The 23,150-nt window shown below is 41.5% G+C and overlaps 2 protein-coding genes across 4 annotated transcripts; both read left to right on the top strand.

Annotated features, from left to right (window-relative positions):
* The first annotated feature begins 11,543 nt into the window (after positions 1–11,543).
* Positions 11,544–14,290, top strand: LOC108112317 (melanization protease 1-like). Of its 3 annotated transcripts, none has more exons than XM_017222144.2 (4): positions 11,544–11,784; positions 13,485–13,530; positions 13,597–13,751; positions 13,807–14,290. In XM_017222144.2, the coding sequence occupies exons 1-4, from the start codon at positions 11,559–11,561 to the stop codon at positions 14,214–14,216; spliced, it is 837 nt and encodes a 278-aa protein (XP_017077633.1). In that variant the 5' UTR covers positions 11,544–11,558; the 3' UTR covers positions 14,217–14,290. The 3 variants fall into 3 exon arrangements, with proteins under 3 accessions (XP_017077633.1, XP_017077632.1, XP_017077634.1); XM_017222143.1 differs by lacking the exons at positions 13,485–13,530; positions 13,597–13,751; positions 13,807–14,290 and adding exons at positions 11,875–11,920; positions 11,983–12,140; positions 12,200–12,640; XM_017222145.2 differs by lacking the exon at positions 11,544–11,784 and adding an exon at positions 13,140–13,394.
* A 3,420-nt stretch (positions 14,291–17,710) lies between these two features.
* LOC108112409 (CLIP domain-containing serine protease B15-like) lies at positions 17,711–18,925 on the top strand. The gene is made up of 4 exons (XM_017222250.1): positions 17,711–17,941; positions 17,998–18,043; positions 18,101–18,255; positions 18,315–18,925. The coding sequence occupies exons 1-4, from the start codon at positions 17,716–17,718 to the stop codon at positions 18,788–18,790; spliced, it is 903 nt and encodes a 300-aa protein (XP_017077739.1). The 5' UTR covers positions 17,711–17,715; the 3' UTR covers positions 18,791–18,925.
* Positions 18,926–23,150: the final 4,225 nt, after the last annotated feature.

Here is a 23,150-nt window from a genome sequence, read left to right as displayed (position 1 = left end):
ACCTTCTAAGCCTACATTATGAATTGACTTTTCATTAAATGAATTACATTAAGAGTATATGGCTAATACCCCTTCATAGGGCAGTTTGCCTAAACCACTTCCATTTCGCTGTTTCAACCCTGCCCTTGCTAGTGAGCCAAAGGACCCAGACCCCATTTATGACATATGCGCAGGTCGAAGGGCAGTGGTTCGGGTTGGTGTGCGGAAAGGGCCTGCAGCCAGCCGACGCATCGCCAGGACAACTCCAACCTCCAACCGCCCCTTTATTTCCACGCCCCAACTCCTGCCCCCATCCCTTCCAGCGGCAGTGGCAAAAAAATCTTCGGTTTAAGCGATTTCGCTTGCTTCGGGCAGAGTTTTTCCTTTTGATGCCGCTGTCGTTGGCGTTGCATGGAAAATGGTTGTATATGAATCGGAATCCGCAGATCCGTGCGTTCGCCCCTTATGACAAGCCGTGGCAAATGGAGAAAGTGGGGAAAGGCAAAGGAGGAGTCAGGAGCAGCTAGGTAACCGTAACCGTAAAATAGAATGTGGGGTTAAGGATGGAGAGCTGGGGGGTGGAGTGAAAGGCAAGAATTGCAATAAAACATAAAATTGCTGACTTCAATTCGTTTGCCATTTAGGTTTCGTTTTCCCTTTTTTTTTGCCATGCCCATCTGGGCCATTCTGTGTGTGTGCTTGTGTGTGTGGACGCATCTGACGTGCGTGTGTGTGTGTGTAGGTGGAGGGTTGGAAAAGTGGTAGGGTGGGCGTGTGGATGGGCGTGTGGCAACCTGCGTTTGCCCCTTTATATATTTTATTAGGTTTTATTTGATTTACACTTGTTTTGTGCTGAAAGCACTTCGCCCCTGAGCATGTGAGTGTGTGTGTGTGTGGGAGGAAAAGAGAGGTGGGGCAAGGAAGAAGAGTGAAAGGAAAAAGGGAATGCGGTGGAAAAACTTCCCGTTTTGAGTTCAGCATTTTATTTCTTGCCCTCTTGATTTCCATATAAAAATTGGAGGCTTTAAAAAACGAATATAAATCAAACCTTTAAGAAGAAAGTTTTTCCTTTTCATTTGGTCAATCTATGATATAAGTTTACAAGGACTTTGAAGACTTTTATTATTTTAAAATGATTTTTAAATTCATTTGAACAAAAAGTACTTAAGCTTTTACTGAAAAGTCCTTTCTATTGATTGTTTTTCATAAAGAGGAATATCCTGTACAAAGAAACCCTTTTGAAAAAATAATCTTAAGAGAGAGAATTTTTAAGAAATCATGTTGAAGAACAATTGATAAGAGTCCTACAAAAGCCTTTTTACCTGTATGTCCGAATGGCAATTAACCCTTTGTGTCCAGAACTGTCCCAAAGGGGGTATAAATGCGTTTCCTTTCAGTAGTGAGAATGACAATCCTTTCTGCCGCTGCCAGCTAAAGCACAATTAATTAAGCACGCACAGTGGAAGCACAAAGATTTTAATTAAAAATTTTGCTGAAGCTGCACAAGTGTCCCACTCCCCTTTCCCTTCCCTTTTCCCCTTAGCATCCTGTGTTCATATCCCATCCTTTGTCGAGCTTTTCGTGTTGCACTTTGTTTCATTATTTCATTACATGCCTGAGCTGCTATTGTAAGGCTTTCAATTTAAGCCGAAAACTGATGAACGGCAATTGGTAATTGGCAATTGACAATTGTCGATTGGCCATATGGCCGACAGTCCAACCAACAATTGCCTCACTTTGCCTACACCACCCACCCAACCATTTTTCAATCAACACACCCTTGACACACTGAACTGTGGCTAACAATTTCAACTCTTTTGCTCTACTTCCCTGAAGAGATAACCTTTATCAACTTATTGCCAAGCAAGCCAAGTGAAAGGCCTCTATGGACTAGGATAACTCAGTGGAAAATTCTAAAGAGCTGCCTTTGGGCCTTAAGGTGTTAATGAGTGCGATAAGATCCAAATTAGAATATTCATAATTCATCATGTTGCCGAGCGCTTTCAATGCGAGCTGCTCTTTGCCGGCCATGTTTGTTCAGGGCTCGAGGCCACTTTCGCCATCACGGTCCTCTTTAATCGATTTTAAGATCCTTACATCTATACATAAATGTATTTATAAATGGAAAAGTCGTATTTACCAAATTAGTTAGGTTGGTTAGGTTTAATTGTCCAAAAATTGAATTTCCAAATGTAACCGGAAAATTAATCCATCGTAAGTTTGGATTGTCAGCTGCACAAAGCAGAAGTTTTTTTAGCAACACGTATTGTTTTGGTCAATTTATGCATGGAAAACCTAGAAAAAATATTCCAATTATTGTTTAAAAATGTATGTTCTGATTTTGGCAAAAACACAGTACCTGATGCCTAAATGCCTAAAAATGGTCTAAATACGGAATGTGATAATTCGTTGAGTTAGTAAATTAATTTCTAGTCCGATTTGCATTTACACCTAAAATTATAATATTTTGGTAATTTTTTGAAAAAATCGAATTATCGAAAATGCGAAAATCGTTTATCTGAGATTTTCTCCTCAAAGTAACATTTTAATGTCTATAACTTAGCCAATAATGCTCCGAATAAAGAATGTCATATCTCGTCAAGTTTGTTATTAAATTTCTAATAAAACTGTATTCACACCTAAAAATGTCAATTTAGGTAAATTTTTCGCAAATTTTGATGATGCAACCCCTTAACATAAATCTGAAAATTTAAAAAAAAATGGAATGTTCAAAATTAATCGGAAAGTGATACTAATAGTTCATTTTGGTCGTTAGCTGCGCAAAACAATCGTTCTTTTTGCTGTGTGTCTTGTTTTGACAATTTTATAGGCTATTCACCTAATAAAAATATGGCAAATATTACTTAGGAATTGTTATTCAGATTTTTCCTTAAATAATTCTAAATTTTGTCTATAATAGTGCCAAAAATTGTCGGAACAAGGAATGTCATATCTTGTTGAGTTTGTAATTAAATTTCTTGTAAGACTGTATTCACACCTAAAAATGTAATTTTTTTTTATTTTTTGCAAAATAAAGACGATGTTACCCCTTACAAAAAATGTGAAAATTTTTCAAAAAATCAATATCATTTGGAAAATTATATAAATCCTTAGTTTGGGTCGTTTACTGCCCAAAACAGTTGTTCTTTTAGCTTTCCGTCATTTTTGACGTTGTCGGAACTAGTATAGTACCATAATATATGACGATTTTCTCCTCTTGAACACCTGTGTTTGCTTTTAAGCTTAGCGCCAGCAGCCCCAAAGACAAAAACAGCTTCACACGCTCAACTGATGTCGGTGTCCGTGTCCAGAACCAAGCTCCATGCTCCGTACTCCACACCATTTCGCACTCTGAACTCCATGTTCATGCTCGTGAGGTGGTCCGCAGGTATTAAGGTCAGAAGTATAAAACATGCAAAGCTGCCTGCCACCCAGCCAGCCCACCTCGAATCCCTGCCAGAGGGCAGAAAACGCAGGCAGTCCATCACAAAAACAAACACCCCGGCGAGTGTTAACCGACTCGGACTACGATTTCAACTAAGGGTTTACCCCGGAACCAAGATAGCTGCTGAATCATAGTTTTACAGTCCAGTTCAGTGGTTTTATGGTATAAAAAGGGGAATATAATGAATAGATTTATAATATATGGAATGAATTTAAAATAAAGTTTCTTTCAAAAAGGAGAAGATGGCTTTTAGCTTTTTCGAACTAGTTCTTGTCAAGTACTTACCTGGTTTCTTAAGGCTCTTATCTATAAGCCACTTTATCAAAAATAACTGCTAACCTTAAATTTCCCTTTGAAGAACGTTATTAAATATCTTTCTCAATGGGCAGCCAAGAAGCCTTCACCTGGCATCAGTATTTTGTCTGCGACTGTACTGGCTCTCAGAGTCTGGTATTTCCCTTATGTTGCGCCCATAAATATGCTACACTTTGGCGTTGGTCCCAGCACTCCTTAACCCCACAATTTCTCCATAACGCCCCTTTTCGACCTCTCCATCCTCGGTCTTTGATGTTTTCGCAGCGAAGGGAAGCAGTTTAGACGGACATACTCCCTTGTCATTTGCGGTTGCTCTGGTTTCCGGTTAACACGCACACACACCAACACAATCGCATTTGCACACTCACACACACACATACACTTGCATATGCATATGAAAGTGTTCACGTGTGAGTGTGTTACACTGTGTGTGTGTGTGTGTGAAGTTTGGCTTGTCTGTTTTGATCCCTTGTTAATAATATAAATGATGATTTATGACCCTCCAAGGAGGTCCAGCGGAGCCGCAGCGATTGTTGAGCCATGGGTCAGGTCAGCCAGCAGGGGGGTCACTGGGACTGGTCAAGGGTTGAGAGGGATGAGAGACAATGGCCTAATGAATTATTGATCAACTTAAAGATGGCTACAACTTTCAGACTAATTGTCAATTACCCTCCAAGACAAGTTAAGCGAACTTCAAGGGCCCAAACCAGAGCATTCCTCTTAGCCAAACAACATACATACATTTCCAACCCCCTTGTATTTTTTTTTGTTGGCAGGAGAAAATATTTAAAGCATTTGCCAGCACATTAAAATCGAATTTTGCATAGCAAAACAACGAAATAATAAAACCGAGGGAAGGAAAGAAACTTGGAGGGCATAAAAAAGCCACAGGGCTCAGTTCTGTGACCTAAAGCACAAAAACAGTAACAAAAACAACGAAAATTTATGCAAACGAATTAAATTGGCAGGCTGGCAGGAAGCCAGAGCCAAAAGCAAGCTGAATCAGAAACAGGACGATAAAAAAAAACACAGCGACTAGGATCAACGCCCCCCGCTGATTGTGCGCCTGCCAGAGCATAATGATATAATACATTATTTTTCTAAATTTAAATATTTGCCCGCACCTCTCACCTTTGCCATGCGGTCGAAAACAATTCCACTCACGGTCGATAAGCGTTAGGCCAAAACGAACTTTGGCAATTATCCCCCTTAAAATGTGGGAGGGAGGCCATCCAAAAACCAAATCGATCCCAGGAAAACAGTCGACCTAATTGGTATGCCCCCAGAGTTCAGATCGTTTACGCAATAACCAACAAGCAACGATGTGCCTGCTGCCTGCTTATGAAATTGAAAATTGCACAGAGCGACAATAATTCATTTCCACGCATAGAAGGAAGCGTAGGCTATGGCCATATCATAAGTCAGAGCCAACCCAGAAATATAACAACAGACGACGCATGCCAAGCACATATATCATCCTGCCAGTTGAGCGTGAATCGAAATGGAACTGAAACCGGAGCTGGGAACTGGGAACTGGGAGCTTGGAGTTGGAGCTTGGAGATGGTGCTGGAAAACGGGTGCCAAATGGCGGGTGAATGCAGCGAAATGAAAATAAACAAGCCAGAAAGTGTTTTGTGGCAGGGGGTTTGGATAAAAATGGAGAAAAACCAGCAGACTCTGGAAGAAAAATGCCACAATTGTGGAAATCGTATTATATTAAAAGTGTAAAGTGAGTTGGGGAAATTAAATTTGTAAAACTACAACTTATTAATATTGCACGTTATAATCTATAAGAAGGAATGATGATATAGTATAAAAACAATTTATATTACTAATAATAAGATATATTTTCCTAAGAATCTTCAGAAAATTGTCTTTAAGTCCGCCTATTTCTTTAGCAAATCCCATTACCATTTATTTTATAAAATATGTTGAGATATAAAATCAAATTAATAGTCAACAAAACTTAACCTATGAACCTTATTGTCATAATTTCAAGAATAGCTCTTATCACTTTATGGTCTCCAGTATTTGATTCTATAAATACGCCAGCGACACGATGTCCCTGGCAACTATTTATGGAAATGTTTTCCTTGAAATGATATTGGGCTGGGGAAATTCCATCGCCCAGCTATTTCTTCGAATCGGGAACTGACTCAGACCCAAGCAGAGGTCCGTGGCGAGAAGTTCAGCAGTGAATGACTGAGTGACAGGGAAGTAGCCCGCTGTGCTGCCACCCTGCTCCCCCCACATCCCCTTCTCACCATCCCTTTCGCACGTAGCGAATTTTCCATTGTTGGCAACATGGCAGTGTCCTTAGGCCAATGCATTTGATTGTGTTTGTTGGCTCACACAATGAGGTCTCCTGGTGTTGGTGGTGTCTGTGTGCGTGTCGTTGTCTTGACTTCCCGGGGAATTGTTGCTGCCGTGTTCCCATTTACATGTAACCCCCATCCCCCTCCTTTTTGGTCTACCGCCTATGTCCTTCTTCATTTGCTTCTTCTTGCGGCGGGCCCATAACACGGTTATTGCATTAAGTAAAGTTGTAGCCTAGATTTGAAAGCCGCCTGGCCCAGCCCAACCGTCGTCCCCTTTCCCTGGGACCTTCGCCTTGTGTTTAAACATTCAACGTTCATTACTTCTCCTTCGGCAGTCGCCGTGCTTTTCCGTTTTCCTTGCCATTTTCCTCACAACCCCCCAAGCGAACGCCCGCTGCTGCATATTTAATAAAGTTTTCAGTTAATTTTCATCATTCGCATTATTTTCGCGGCACATGCGTGTTAACAATTTATTCTTCGACGCCATCCATTCATCTTTTTTCATCGTTCCTTTTTTTTTTTTTGGTTTGGCCCGCAGCTTCCTAAATATTTATGAGCCAGTTTGGAGCTCTTCAGCGCGGTAAATATTTAAAGCGGAATTTTTCGGCCAGCTTTAAAAGTATAAATAGTATATATAGTGCCGACACACACGCATAATTTGCTGTCTGTATAATGCGATAATAATAATTTGATAGTCGACGATGATATAATTAAAAGTGACAATCTGCCGAGTTCGCGGCTAAAATGCTTTAATGGCAGTGGGTTGTGGCTGGCTGGGACTCTGCTCTTAAATAGAGGCCGTGACACGACAAAGTCATCCAGGCATTGACATTAACAAGCGAATGCGGCATTGTTGCTCCCCAGGAATACGCCAGGAAAACCCCAAAACGAATTCAAATGCAAGAGTGGAAGTTGCGATCCCAATGAAAACATACCATTGAACACTGCCAGAGTGCCAGTGCCACACAGAATGGTTGAACCTGGAACGTGTTCGCCGGGGAAAAAGCGAAAAACGAAAACAATGTCAAACACATCAAAGTCAAGCAGCGATTTCCCAAACTCCTACTCCCCACCAAAAAGAAACCACCGCCCGCCCTCACTCCTATGCAAATGGCAGGCAAATCAACTGAAAAATCACAACAAAAAGTGCCAGAAAAAATATATACATACATATATATAGATAGAGAGAGGAGAAGACTCTGCTGGGGAAAAAGTAAAAGGCAAAAATTTGTTGAGGGAAAAAGTGCAGTTTTGGCAAAAATGGAAAACGATGTCAAATGCAAATTGACAGCTTTCAATATCAATTCCAAAACAATCGGCGAACTGCACGCGAGGGAAATGAAATGCCAGCGAGCGAAGTAAAATCAATTTTCCTCGTCACGAGTGCAGCAGACAGAGAAGACATCTCTTTCTCATTGGTGGCCATTTTCACTAACTGCTGCCCGGCCATGTAACACTTCAACTTCATTCGATTGAAGCCATTCAAATGCAATCAAACGGCTTGACAGGTTAAATTAATTAAACCGGATTTATGTGGATACTCAAGAGTGATCATCATCATCAGTGGACAGTTCGCAAAGTCCATATGTCTCGCTCTCTCACTCACTCTATCACCTTTGCTGTGGGTTTTGGGTTGTTGTTTTGCTTTTGATGCGGTTTCCATTCGTCTTACTTGCATTTCTGGAATACCAAAGGCCAAAGGCTAAAGACCAAAGGGTCCAAAGCCAAAGCCATCGTCAAGAATCATCATCTCATCATCGCAGTCAAGCTGATGTGTGGTTTGGCTACATTTCGCAAATTACCCTTGCGGTGAGCTCTGTCCGTCACTGTTTGTCAATGGAATAAGTATTTAATCGCAAAATGAGTAATTTGCATAAATTAACTTGGTCTGACTTGGACTGCATTTGCATTAGCTGCGATAAGGATGTATCAGCATTTAACTTCCCTTGCTTCTCCCCTGTCAAAGTCAATTTTCCCCCTTCAGGGAAAACTCCGCAACTCGTTATCTTGGTATCCGCAGGAGCGAGTTCGAGAAAATTGCGCAACTTGCTGCATTTCAACGGCAAATTATTAAACCTGACAGAGCCCAACTGGCTGTCGAGAAGGCTGGCTGTGAGGAGGGGAAAAAAAGAAGAGGAAAACGGAAAATCGGACCAAGGAAATATAATGCGAAGGGGCATAAATTCAGGGCATAAATTTCAATGCCCCTTGTGCGCATTTTTCTTATCGGCAGGAAATTCCATGTAAGAGTTCGCAGACGAATCGAAACGAATCGAATCGATCCGGGGGAAATGGCAACGTTATGAAAATTATGAGGGGTCCGCAAGGACGAGCCATCGATTTTTGCTCAAGTTCAGGGCGGAGGAAAAAATAACAGAGGAAAATGGCAGAGAACCATCGCTGGAGAAGTCAGTCGAGCAGTGAGCCGTAGATTTGTAATTACGGGATTAGTCGGGCTCATCTTCGATTGGCTCCGCTTCCATGTGCAAACACAGACGACCACGACACGTGACCTCTGGCCGGGATCTAATTTGCAATTAGATATGTTTTCTAACCAACCCCCCCATCCTTACCCTATCCCCACAGACTTAGCGCCTTTGAAGTGGATGATAAATCCATTGGGGTGTAGAAATTATGACTTCCCTCGCCTCTTTTCCCGCTTGTGGCCATCAATTTGTTAACAAATCTCGAAAACAAATCATCAAACGCATCAGCTCACGCGATTTAAATGAAGTGGCCGCCGTTTTTAAAGCACAAAAGTGGGGCTTGCTTGTAGATGTATGCGTATGCCTGGCAGTCGGAAAACTCTGCTTTCCATCCGAATGAATTTCCAGAGACGCAGCAGCCAGCCATGACGAATGCGGGAATTTTTGGGCCGTCTCTCTCAGCCACCGACAAACTTCCGGATCTTCGCTTGTTTGATGGAGAGGAAGGGGAAATCCATGAAAAACTTGACTGCCTTTGAGGGTTCTTGTATTGGGGATTTAAGCCAGAGTCTCTGCCCTGCTGTTATTCTTTATAATTGCGCATATGACCCCGATTAATACAGTTCGCTGAGCAATTCGCCAACGAACTCAACTGAACTTGGCCGTCTGCCGTCTGCCGTCTTGGCCTTGTCTAAATGCTAAGTTGTGGGTTAGTGGGGCGAAGATATTCCCGCTGGCTGTTTTCCATTGACAATTGATGGCTAAATAAATGGCAATTAACTGACATTGATGTAACGGAATTCGGAGTGCAAAACTACGTTGTGACCATTAATCAAAGGCATCGGTCACTATCCATCTTTTGGGCCAACTCATTTGATAAGAGCCCACTTTGACACAGGTGTACATTTAAGGTATTCGATTTTGCTACAGTATTTTAGTGATGTTTTCACAGTGAGAAAAAGACAAAGCTTTTAAAGAATAACACACACTCAGTAAAGTTATATAACATAATAGCCAATTAGGAAGAAAAACCCCAAAAAGCTTTCAATTTGGCTGGCGGAACATATGAAAATTCTACTGTACTTGCCCTTTTTTTTTTTGTTCCAACCCTAATTGCTTGCTTTTTTTCTCCGTGTGGCCTTGGCTCCATTTTAATCTGGTAAGTGAATGTGTCAACTTTTTCTCACTTTGTTTGTTTGCCCTGCACCACGCACACCCCAGGGACACTGGGCACAACAAAGGCATCCAGCCAACGACCAACAATGGGTCTCATTTGGGTTGTTTTTCTTGCCTCATAACGTTCTATTATTCATTTCAATTTGCGTGTGTGTATGTGTGAGTGTTTGTTGGTGGGGGGAGGAGGAGTGAGGTCGAAGGTCCTTCAAAGGTACGGGTAGATTTTTCATCAGAGTTCATAGTCCAGCCCACAAAGGTCAGTGAAAGTTTGTTATTCTTTTTCGCCAGCTCGTTTATTAGATTGTACGTACGCCCCAGTGCCTTACCCTGTCCCTGTCCATTTCCCCTCCAGCTGACACATCAAAAAACTTGCCAGCGGCTGCTTCTGACAAGTCGATATGAAGTGGCATCGATGCCCGGGGCCAGGGGATTGGGATTCAGGAAAACTGAAACTGAAACTGGGGCTGGAACTGAAACTCATAAACACAACAAAAGTTTTTTGTTGCCCCCTCCCCCATCCAGTTCCTGTCGAAGCTGATCCGCAGAAGGGAGTTCATTATGGCCAAGACTAGCTGCTAACCACAAAGTCCGGGCGACTGATCCGACCCCAAAAGCTAAGTTATGTTCGAGTTTTTCTTTGTGTCGCGTACAGCTCATAAAACTTGTATAGTGATGATGGGGTTGGCCAGCTAATGTCTTTCTAATGGTTATCCTGATGGGGGATAAAAGGGAAGGTCCATCAATTGTGGCCAAGTAAATATTTTGTTAACATAATTGCATAAATCACAGTCAATTTTTCATATCGTGCGATAATTTCAGACGGCGCACACATGACTCCCTGACTCCCATGGCAAACATTGACTGGCCTCGGTAATGATGGCGTTGGGTAAATAAACTGTCAGTTTGCATGACTGCCGCCATCACTCATACGCCCCCATGGCTGATGGCTGAGATTTTGCGCCCAGCGAAATTGCCACGCTCGTACGCACTTCTGGTAAACAGCGAAAGCAGCTACAACGGCAACAGCAACAACAGCCAGACAACAAATGAAGTTTGGCGCTTCCGTTTCCGCTTCCCCGCCTTCTGACTTAACTCGGCCTGGGTCATATGCAATCATAATGAAGACATTTCCGGCTCATTGAACAGCCGAGCAACAGCCACAGCAAACCCAGTCTAATGAAGCCATAAGCGTTGCACACTGGACGGGGTAATTTGCCGCCAGTTCAGTGCATACTTAAATATTTCAAAGATTTCTTTTTTGGCAATCGACAGCTTAACAGTTCATTTCATTTCTCATCAGGTGGTAATTGGTTATGGGGTGGCAAAAGGTTTACAGTACGGAATTTTAGATAAGGGTAAGAGCAAGATCATTTGAATTTGGCGGAAATGATAACATTCCAGGAAAAATAGTTGGGTTTTTTAGTAAAAGTAAAATACCAAAATGTGATTAAAAAACTTTTTTCTATATACTATCCAAAAAAAAATTCAGGGAATTTCTATTCATCATTATATTATTTTTGCAGCTGATAAGCTAAATGAGAGATTGAGGATCAGGTCTAGTACATAGCTTTCAGTAACTTTGGTATAGATAAGGGTAAGAGCAAGATCATTTGAATTTGGCGGAAATGATAACATTCCGGAAAACCTAGTTTGGTTTCCGCAAGCCGAAATTATCAACAAAATTCGGGAATTCCTAATTATGATTGAATTAGTATTCATAAATTTTATATTGTTAAAGAGAGATTATTTTTAATGAAGCTTGAGCCATACTGAACTCGAAAATAAAAGTATTTTTCAAATGCTGATAAGCAGCTGAATTGGATAATAATCTCTCCGCTATAAAACGGGTGAGGTCTAGTATAGCATTCAGTAACTTTGTTTTACTGAAACAGAGAAGACATGAATACTCCGAGTGTGATTTTTGCAATTTTTGCTATTATTCTGCTTCGGCAGGAGGCTTTAGCTCAATTCCTGGAACCAAATTGCGGCCTCTCCAAGACTACGACTAAGATAATCCACGGCCAGAGTGCAGAACCCGGCACGAATCCTTGGTTGGCATACATTTACAGAACTGTCAATCAAAGTGAACCTAACTTAGTATGCATAGGATCTCTTATACACAAAGGTAAGGTGTCACAGATAAATATTTATAATCTAAAGATGAAATGGTATTTCCAACACTCTAGCACAATGCTTTTCTATTACCTATTTTCAGAATATGTTTTGGTAGGAGCTCATTGCATTTATGACGGAGACATTCTGTAAGTTATATTTTTAACCTTATTAAAAATCATATATTTGTATTTAAATCTCTTTAAATTAGTACCGTGCGTCTAGGACCATATAACTCGCTGGGCACTTTTAATAGATCCAGGGATTATGAAGTTAAGGAGGTCTTCAAAAAGAAACTTCTTCCAGGACAAGAGATATATAATCACAATATAGCAATCCTAAAGTTGGGACAAGAGGTGCAGTTTAATGGTAAGTAGTAACCTCCATCGACTAATCGAAAAGACTAATCCAAAAGGCATTTCCTTTAGATTACATCCAACCCATCTGCCTAATTACGGATTCTGCAAAAGTGCCAAACGTAAGAACATTTCAGGCAGCAAGTTGGTTAGGATATGATATGAGCGTATCAAGAGAGCCAAAAATATTGGAGCTTAATGAACTAAATGCAACAGAGTGCAAAAAAATGTTTTGGTTGAACTCAACAGATAACCAGATATGTGCAGCACAACCCATTGACGACCCCTGCGTGGGTGTTCCTGGAGGTCCTTTAGTCCAAGCAGTTAACATTGAGGGTAGGATGCGATACGCCCAATTCGGAGTAGCCAGTTTTGGAACTACGAAATGTCCTAGTCTGGATGTCTTCACCCGAGTTACCAGTCATATCGAATGGATCCTTAAGGTCCTGCAAGATGATTCGCTGCAAAATCAACCTATAATTTCTTTTTGAAATCAACCAAAAAAACAAACAAATTAATTAGCCTTTTTAAAATTAAACCTTGCTTTTATATAATGAAAAGAAGAAGTAAAGTAAAGTTAAGAAGAATCTGTATATCATATAAATGTCCCTTAGCAACACAGAACAATAAAATGAAAAATAAAAAACCCTCAATATTTGCATTGTATTGTTTTTGCACAACCCTGACGTAGAACTTGAAAGTAGAAAGAAAGTAAAAATACAAAACTAAACTAATATTTAATACAAATAGTCTTAGAACATTTAATTTTAAAGGCCGCGGGAACGAGATTACTTACAAAATTCGGGGGGAGCTGAATTATGATAAGATTAGTAAAAGTGCCTAATAAATTCTAACAAAAATGAGATTATTTACAGAGCATAAAAAATATTGAAATCGAAACACTTCATTTAATGGAAAAAGAGATTATACAAAAAAATTTCGAAAGGCGAGACAGTTCATTTAGTGAATGTTGATAAGCAGCTGAATGGATGAGCTGCATGGTGAGTAGAAAAGCCTTCAGTAAGTTTCGTTTACTAAAGCAGAGAAGACATGAAGACTCCGGTTCTTATAATTGCAATTATCGCTAATATTCTGCTTTGGCAGGAGGCTTTAGCTCAATTCTTGGAACCGAATTGCGGCCTCAATGAGGTAACGACTAACGGCTCTACTGCAGGACCTGCAGTGATTCCTTGGTTGGCATTCATTTACAAAACGATCAATCAAAATGAAACTGAGCTTGTATGCGGAGGATCTCTTATACACAAAGGTAAGGTAACTCAGATAAATATTTTTAATCTAAAGATAGAAAGATATTTCCAAAACTCTAACACTATGGTTTCCATTTCTATATTATCAGAATTTGTTTTGACTGCTACCCATTGCATCCATGACGATGATATTCTGTAAGTAACATTAGAAAACTTTAGTAAGGATCAGTATATAATTTCATTAAATTATTTAAAATTCAGTACCGTACGCTTAGGAGCGAATAATTCGCTAGTGGGGTCCCCTACATCCAAAGATTATGCAGTTAAGAAAGCGTTTAAAAATGAATATTTCTCACGATGGATATATTTTGATGATATAGCAATCCTAAGGTTGGGAGAAGAGGTGCAGTTCAATGGTAAGTAGAACCATTGTGGATTTAAGAAGGATTATCTAAAAGGCATTTCTTTCAGATTTTATCAGGCCCATCTGCATTTTTACGGATTCCACAAAAGTTCCGGACATAAAAACCTTTCAGACAGCAATTTGGGAAAAGACACAAAACGATAAAATATCAGGAGAATTAAAAATATTGCACGTGAATGAATATCATCGATCACAGTGCGAAGAAACCTTTTGGAAGAACATGACAGAGAACCAGATATGTGCAGGACCTCGAACGGGGGTCACCTGCGTGCGCGTCTCAGGAGCTCCGTTAATCCAAGTGATTAATATTAATGGCACGCTGCGATATGCGCAATTCGGAATAGCTAGTTTTGGAGCTTCCGATTGCCGTGGCTTGGAGGTCTACACCCGAGTAAGCAGCTATATCGAATGGATCCTTGATGTCCTGGGAAGTGATACGCTGGAAAAGCAATCTTAGCTTTCGAAGGTAACCAAACTTTAAGCAAGGGTTGGTAAAATATAAATAAACAAATAAAGAAGTAAAATCACTAATGAAGTCTAAATTGTTATCAGTTTTTTCAATCCAATGTTTCTGGGTCAAAGCTTTAAGCTTTTTACCAAGACTAACCTAGATGATCGGCGATTAAATTGTTTTCTTGTTGCATACTTTTAGGTACCTTTTGAGGTTCTCAGATCCTCAATTATTTTATATTTTAGGAAATCATTAGCTGACAAAAAACTGTACAACTTTTAAACCTAATTCGATAGGCTAACCATATTTTACAAAATGTTTTTGTTCAGTAAAAGTTACCAAGAAAATCGTATGAAATAAACAAATTCGGTTTACTTCAACCAAAACACAAAACTCCGCCAATAAAGTATGAAAATGATGGAGCCCAATGAAAATAAGACGATATCCCTTGTTCGTCTGTTAGAATAATAAGCCCAGCCACTGTCAACGTCGCTGATTTCGTATGCAGATTGAAAAGTGTTCGATAGAGACCCGTTGGACCCGTCACTCGCCAACCATTGTTGCAATTCCTGGGCAGACAATAAATATCTGCGCAGGCTTCCCAAGAAGCACTTTAAAATTGATTCTGCTGAGCTCTCCCCTAAGCGCTCCCAAGTGCATGCTACCTATTTACCCTGTACCCAACTCCATTCCTACCAAGTTGGCCATGTCCATGTCCATGGCCCAAACAAGACACGACAAATTGCCGGGAGAATGCCTTAGGAAAATGCTACCAGCAAACGTGTGGTAGGGGGGTTGAGACGTTCGAGAAAAAGCCTGGGAAAACTTATGCGCATTGGGCACAAGTCAAATTGCATTTAAAGTGACAAATGTGCCTGGCTTGTAAGTGGGTGGCCGAGGGTTGGTTGGGTGCTTCTTTTTGTAGGGACAGAAATTGACCAAACACGTGCTAAAAATATTTCCTACGGCAAACAAAAACCAAATGCCAGTTAACTTCCTTTCTTCATTCATTTCTCCGGCAAAACAAGGAGCAGGAAAAACCAAAGGAAGCGAAAGCATTTTTCATGCTTTGGTCAAACTACGCCCACACTCACATACGTCCTGCCATTGGGGGGCGTGGTCGCTGGCAGTGCTGACCCGGCATTAGAATTTATCGCTGTCAGCACTAGGGGGCCAAAAGGGGCGGGTGTACAGTATCCTGCTACTGGGTTTTCTTCTCCTTGCTTCTCTTTTTTTTTGTTCTTATTTTTCAGTGGGAAATGGAAAGCTAGGAGCAGGAAAAACTGTCGCTCCATGTGGTATCCAAAGTGGGCGGAATCGAAACGTGCCCATCCCACGCTGCATGTGACATGTGAGTTGGGGAATTCGGTGAATGGTGAAAAAAACAAAAAAGAAAAAGAAAAACAGCAGCAAGCCAGAACCTGGGCGAGCACCTTGAGGGCGCTTGATTAATGGCATTGTTCGCCTGTCTGTCAGCGAGATCCATTTGGGCCGACATTGATAAGGCGCGGCGGCTTAAAGCCAACTTTGCTCGTAAGTATCCGCATTAAGCACCAATTAGTTGGCGCCCAACGTGGGCCTTTCATACCATTCTGCGGCTCTATAATTTGCCTTATTAACAGTGCGTGCAGCGTGTACTGGCAATTGTTATTGTTATTGCCCCAACAAAGTTGCACACAATACAAGGCGCTGCTGCAATGGCAATAACTATGGCAATGGCAACGGGGAGCGGATGAAGAGCCAAAATGATGCTGGAAATTAACTCAGAAATCTGTTGTGAGCTCATTGTCAGCAACCGAAAGTTTTCTCGGGCACAAAAGTTGGCCCAGCAACTTTGCGAATGCAAAAACTTTTCGGCGAGAATTACAATCGTGATAAAAATTATGAAAATATTTGGAGTGCTCAAGTTCTTGAGCGACAACTTGGCGTGGCCACGTTGACTGCCTGCTCTTGCCTGCCTGCCTCCTGCCGCTGGCCTGCAAAATGTTTGCAAATCAAATCCAATTAAATTACATAAATGTGCAGAAATAGGAGAGTTCTGTCCCGACGGCGGTCCTTCCCCCCCTATTAAATTATTATATTTTTCAACGCAAAAATAGAGCAAATCTGAAAGAGCAGTCGCCATGCAAAACAGCATTTCCACCTGCTCGAATGCCAGCAATGTTCAATGGAAAAACTTTTGTAATCAAACTATTTGAATTGAACAAGCGTACCCTCACACACATACATTCACACTGGGAATTCATACAACTATTTTGTATTGGAGAAACTCATAAATCTGAAAGAAAACTATTGCAGGCCAGAAGAGAGTCGAGAATCGAGAATCGAGACAGAAAACTAGGACTCCAACTGCCTTTGGGCTGGAAAATTCTAGGTGGAAAAAGGGGTGCACGGCAGAGGGTAGAACAATGCCAAAGTTATTTGCTTATTTATGCAGTGTGCATATTGAACTCTCGTTGCCCTCGTCAACATGCAGCTGTCTTTGGGCCCTCTCTTTCCCAGTTTGCTCCACTTTTGACTAGAGTGGAAGACAGAGCTCAAGGGCCAACGAACGCACTTAGCGGCCAATTAGAAAAGTTCTCGAGGAAATCTTAGCTCAGCTCAGCCGGAGATGGAACTTGAGTTATTCCTGGCATATCAGGCCGACTTGATGTCTGTCGCAATATTTAAACGTCTGCTGTAAATATTTGATGCCTAATTGAATCATTCATTCGGCTGCAGTTGCTCATTGCCCCGGTCTCGCCTTCATTTCCCATTCTTCCCTCGCCCCTCGAACGAGTTGATTTGAATAAATTTGAAATTCTGCTGAGTCTGCCTGTGTGTGTGTGTGAGTGTGCCAGCATTTAGTCTGTCAGTCGCCCAGCGCAATTTTGTTGGCTCTGCATCTCGGCAGCTGCATTTCACCAGTGGGCGTGGCTGTTAGCGGGCGGTAGAGGCGGTTAGAGCATGGCATGGCATGGCATGGCATTGACTTGGCGTGGCATACTTTGCGGCGCATTATGCGGCGGAACGAGAGAATTGTGCAAATTAGCGAAGCGCGTTTGCACTTCCTAGGCACTCATCAATATTTGCACTTCAATTAGTGACGATATGACAAACACTGCTTACACATCCGCGTATTTTCAGGCATTCCTATATATATCTATAAGTATATATGCAACGAGTTCGATTAGTCAATGCAGCTGAAGCTGAATTATGTTGAAATTTAATTTTAAGACATTTAATTTTGAGGTTCTGGGAAAAGATTTTTACGAAATGCAGGGGGAACTGCATAATCTTTAACATTTCATTTAATTGATTAAAATACATAATTTTAATACAATAACATTTCTTGGAAAAGAGATTATTTAATCAAATTATGACTTTGTAAATGCATTGCTGTGCTCTCAGAAAAATAAAACAAAACAATAAGGTAATGCTGATAAGCCGCTTTATGAGAGATTATAACAAATGAGATCTAGTGCATCAGCTTTCAGTACGTTTGACTTTCTCCAGTAAAGAACACATGGGAGATCCGTGTGCTGTTTTAGCAATTTTTGCGATCTTTATGCTTCGGCAGGAAGCTGTTGCCCAATTCCTGGAACCCAATTGCGGCCTCACGGGGATTTCGACTAAGATAATGCATGGTCAGATTGCAGAGCATGGAACCAATCCTTGGATGGCGTACATTTACAAAACTATCAATCGCAAAGAAACTGAACTCGTATGCGGAGGAAGTCTTATACACAAAGGTGAAGGCATCACAGATTGTTTCCCAAACACTAATAATTAATTGAAATATTTTTAGAATTTGTTTTGACTGCAGCCCACTGCATCCTTAACGATGATATTCTGTAAGTTCTGTTATTAAACCTTAAAAATAAAATTAAAGTTAATTTTCCTAATTACAGGGCCGTGCGACTTGGCGCTTATTATTCAGAGAGCAGATCCCCTTCATCCAGGGACTATGCAGTTAACAAGGCCTTTCGGAATAAACTTTACAGTCGAGGGCAACATATCAATGATATTGGAATCCTAAGGCTGGTCCCAGAAGTGCAGTTCAATGGTAAGTTAAAACCCCCATTAGTGGCTGAAAAAGATTTATCTAAAAGGCGTTTCCTTTAGCTTACATAAGACCCATCTGCATTATTACCGACCCCACAAAAGTGCCGAACGTTAGAACCTTCAAAGCAGCAGGTTGGGGAAAAACAGAGAACGCCGATATGTCAAGGGAGCTAAGAACAGTGGAGTTGAATGAACTGGAAGCATCCCAGTGCGAACAAATGTTTTGGGTGAACTTAACTGAGAGCCAGATATGTGCAGGACATTCCATCCGCGACACCTGCTCGGGCGACTCTGGAGGTCCTCTGGTCCAAACGGTTCATATTGATGGCAGGATGCGATATGCCCAGTTCGGAATCGTCAGCTTTGGAAGTTCAGAGTGCCGAGGTCATGGGGTTTATACCCGAGTAAGCAGCTATATCGAATGGATCCTAAGAGTCGTAAATACGTATTCGCTGCACAGGCGGTCGAACTTACAGTTCCGAAGGCAACCAAACATTTATAGGAACTTTAGGGAAACAAAATCAGAATTTATATAAAAATTATATAAAATATCTTATTAAACCATATTTTCTTTTTACATAAGGATATGCCTTAATAAAGAGCTGAGCTTAGTTTATGTTAAGATAGAATAAAAGTTACTTAAAACTACCCGATTGATGGCCAATTTGGGTGATATTTTTTCTTTAAGTGGCCAAAGTAAATTGCAGCTAGAAATTTCTCATAATTCAAATTTTTATTGCCGGCCGGATGGTCGAAACTTTGTCCATTTCCTAAGCGCTGAGCTGCAAAAGTAACAAGTTTTTTGGTTGCCCCTGCTTTTGTCCAGGCTCATTACCGTATTGCGATCCCCTCCTGATTCCCTCCCTCTTAACCTTAGCCAAAAAAGGCAGCCTGCCACTTGCCGCTGGCTGCTTGTTTGTGCCGCAAATGAACGGAAATGGTGAAACTTTTAATTGAAACCATAAATTTTGCGTGGTTTCTGTGCCCACGGAATTTGTCGTACTCCGCACTCCGCCCCGCACTTCGGTACAAAAAATATAACCCACCATTCCAGGCACACCTTCACCTTGTTGAGAAGTGCAATTAGCGCGCTGTCCTGGAAGAGCCAAAATCCCTGGCCTGCATTTTTGACCAACCAACCAGTTAGGTAAGATGTCCTCGAAACTTTGCCAGCTGAGCAGGATTCAGATCCAAATCCAGAGTTTTGCTCCATGGTGATTGTGTGTGTGCACCGGAAATGGCGAATGATTAAAATGGGCGTGCCATAATTTCCGCCTGGCTCCGCCTGGTGAACGGGAAATTGTCGAGATGGCTGCTCCTAATTGAAAAGGACGAAGCCACTAAAGAGACGCTTCTGGCTCCAACAACAAGTTGTTGCCGCAGATTCGTATCATCATCCACATCACCAGCATCCCCTATCCATCCATCCAACGTTCGACGTGCGCATTTCAAAATTCAATTTCCTGCACTTAAATGGCTTGGCAGTTACTTTTGGCGACTTACCTCAGTGTTCTGTATCGATGATGCAATTTGCTATTGAGTCCGCTGATTGATCTTAGATGGGAATGAAGAACAAGTTAAATTGGTTTAAGTTACTTAAATATATTCTTAAATTAGTTAAAAGTATGTAAATATGGGAAAATACCTTGTGGGAAGAGACTTCCATAGGTAAAAATTAGGTCCCTTTGGTAACCTTTTAAAGTTCCCAAAGAGAAGTGCAACTTTTTTTCTTCCTACAAAGAAACTTAATGCGGAAATATTACATTACCACAGCTTTAATATTCTCCTTGTTCCCATTCTAAATCAGCTTAGGGCTTAAAGATAGAACTTGCATTAAATTTTCCTGCTTTCCACGAAAAATGTCATTCGGAAGCTGGGCGATATGTGTTTTTGGAGCACCGCGAGAATATTTGGGTCTGGCTAATATTTCAAATGACTGACTCCCCCAGCACCGAAATTCATACTCCGTCGTCCTCCAGTTTCTGTGTGCCACTTTCGATATTGATTTTGTTTGGCATAAATATGCTATGTTTGCTCATTTTTGTTGCCACTGTTGTGGCTGCCACTTCCACTCTGGTTACGTTTTTATTATTTCTCTTCTCCTTCTTTTTTTTCTCCTGTTTTGTAGCTAGTGGAGCAGAGTGCGCCTCCCCTTCCGCCCCTTGTGGCAATATTTTTAATTTGCCAAATGGCACAGTCAGCCAAGTGAAAGCCATACCTATACATGATACTTCTTTCTATACGAAGTGGTTGTGGGTTTCACATGTCTATGTCTGTGTGTGTGCGTGTGGCATGTGGCATTTGGCATGTGAAAAAGAGAAACCACAGCAGGAATTTTAATAATTCTAATGCGAGCATTGCGAGTTATGCTTGATAGTGAGCAGGAAATCGATAACTCTTGACTTGCCAATCGAATGATTTACGATGACAATCGAGCGAGAGACCCATTTCCGCCGGATGCAGACGCTCTCCACACGCATCATCGCCTCATTAGCGTGAATCAGCGGAAAAACCGCACAAACTTTTATTCATACTCACACACACACGCACACACACATACTGGAAATTTAATGCGCATAATTCATAGCATATTACCAACACTTCATTTCGGGCTCCGCTTAAGCTTCGGATGGCTGTGTTTTTGGCAATAAATTCGACGAGAATGGGAAAAATCTGAATGGTCGGAGGACAAACTTTTGTTGCTTAAGTAAACTTGAAAAGTTTCAAGACATAAAAGTTTGTTGTGAAAGTCACACGAAAGTTGAATGCAATAAATCTGCACGTTGCTTGCCACCGAAAAGCGAACCGAAAAAGGCATCTCTCTAAAATTGTGCAATGCGCTGGCTGCTCTCGGGCTCCGGCTCGGGCCAAATCCGTTAAAACCCGTTAGCATTTGCCCACCAAAAAGTTAAAAAAAAAAATCCAACAACCATAAAAAAGAATTCACTGAGAGCCGGAAAATAAAAAAAAAAGTACAGGGGAGGGGGAAAAAAATAAATGGAAAACTGCAAAAGGGATGAGGAAAACTTTCAGCGCATTCTTGGCTGATAAATGGGCAGTGAAATCTTGAAACACAGGCGCAGATTTCATCCAGTACGAGTACTATATATAACACATTCCGTGCCACGTCACGGCCAGAACTGCAATGCAGGATGACCACTCCTGGCCACTTCAGAATGCCAAATGGCCAGGAGCTCTCTTGCTCTCACTCCCTGTACGAGTATGTGTGTTTGTGCTAATTATTATTAAGGCCAGGTCATTGCTGGCTCAGGTGCGTGGGAATTGAGATTGAAAATGTGCCACCAACTTGACTGCTTATTAAAACTTTGACGGCACACACACACACAGACACACACATGTTAGCTGCAACTTGGAAGGAGCACTGCCTGGCTGCCTGCAAAGCAATCAAAAGTTGGCAACACTGCCTTTATGGCTGACAATTGAGTCGAGACATTTAAGCAGTCACCATGGAAATGGCTTTAATTTTCACGGGCCATAACGATGGCGGTCTAACCCAGTTAGAAAGCCAAAAGTGTCCTTGTGCCACATGCAAAAAAAAAAGGAACAAAAATGAAAAGAAAATACAGCACCAAGGGGCATGGATATGGCAGCAATCTTGGCCATAACTAGTGAAAGAGTGGATTCGTTTGCTGGCTGGCTTAATACGCAGTCCAGCACTACGCCCCTTTCACCTTTCTCTTCTCTCCATCCCCCCTCTGGCAAGTCCTTTATGCCAGGCAGGTCCCTCTTTTTATCATTATGTGGCAGTTGCGGCTTAATTGCAATGAAAGCGCACGGCTTCCTCGAGCAATTTGCAGTGCGGCCGAGACTTAATCACATGAACGACACGGCGCCACATAAACTTAATCTCTGCGCCAGGTGAGCGATGATGGAGGACAGGAAACAGGACGAAAGACCTTTTACATGCACCACTGTGAATGCACTTCGAGCTCATATTTCCCTCGCTTATTATTATTATAGTATCGATGTAGTTTCCTCAGTAAGATTTTGCAGTAAGTTTAAAGCTGGTTCCTTAACTAATTAGCCTCGTTTAAGTTACAGTTTTCCAAAGTTAAACACGCTCACAGACGCAATTAGCGAGCTTACCGAGTTTATGAAAGTTTTGCCAACACTCTTGCCACTTTTTGCAGCTAATTAATTTGCCTTGCCGAAAAGGGAACTTCGTAGTGACGCGAACTGTGTGACAGTCGGTGAAGTAGTAACAGTCCTACTACCACTATGCCAAAGAGGCTCATTTAGGGGGCAACATTTAAAAAACACTGCTTTTGAATTGATAATTTTTATGCTGCCCAACCGTAATTGGAAAAGTTTTACCCATTTTAATTAAAACATTTGACTTAATGCAAAATGCAACACAACAATAACACGAAAACGGGAGAATAACCAAAAAGAACCATGGGGGAAAGTTGTGTTGGACATTTTGAATGACTTTGCTTGGCTGGCCAAGTGCAACGCATCGCTCATACGCCCTGTGTGCTTTTGGGCGCCCACTGATGGTTAATTATGAATTGCCAGAGTGCAGAGTGGCCAATATTGCCGCCTATAAAAGCATTAAGCACTGACACTGCTTAAAGCTTCTCTCATATATAACACTCACATTACTCATACGCCCTGTATAGCACTCAATATGTTCACCATTGAGAAAGATCTCAGCTTGATTTTGCCCAGCTATGTGGCCGCATTCCGGATTCAGCTCGCAGCTTATGCGATTTAGCCGACAAGACAAATAGTTCCATGTAATTTGCTTGTATGTCAAACGACTCGCATATGTCAAATGTCAAACGCTGTCCCACAGCCATTTTTCTCCATCTCAGGCCAGCTTTGCCCTATATCCTCATCCTTTGGTGTCGACATGTGCGAGTTGCTGGCAAAGTT

This window comes from Drosophila eugracilis, unplaced genomic scaffold (assembly GCF_018153835.1).
Source record: "Drosophila eugracilis isolate 14026-0451.02 unplaced genomic scaffold, ASM1815383v1 contig_90, whole genome shotgun sequence".
Taxonomy (NCBI): domain Eukaryota; kingdom Metazoa; phylum Arthropoda; class Insecta; order Diptera; family Drosophilidae; genus Drosophila; species Drosophila eugracilis.
This window is presented reverse-complemented; position numbering and strand designations above follow the sequence as displayed.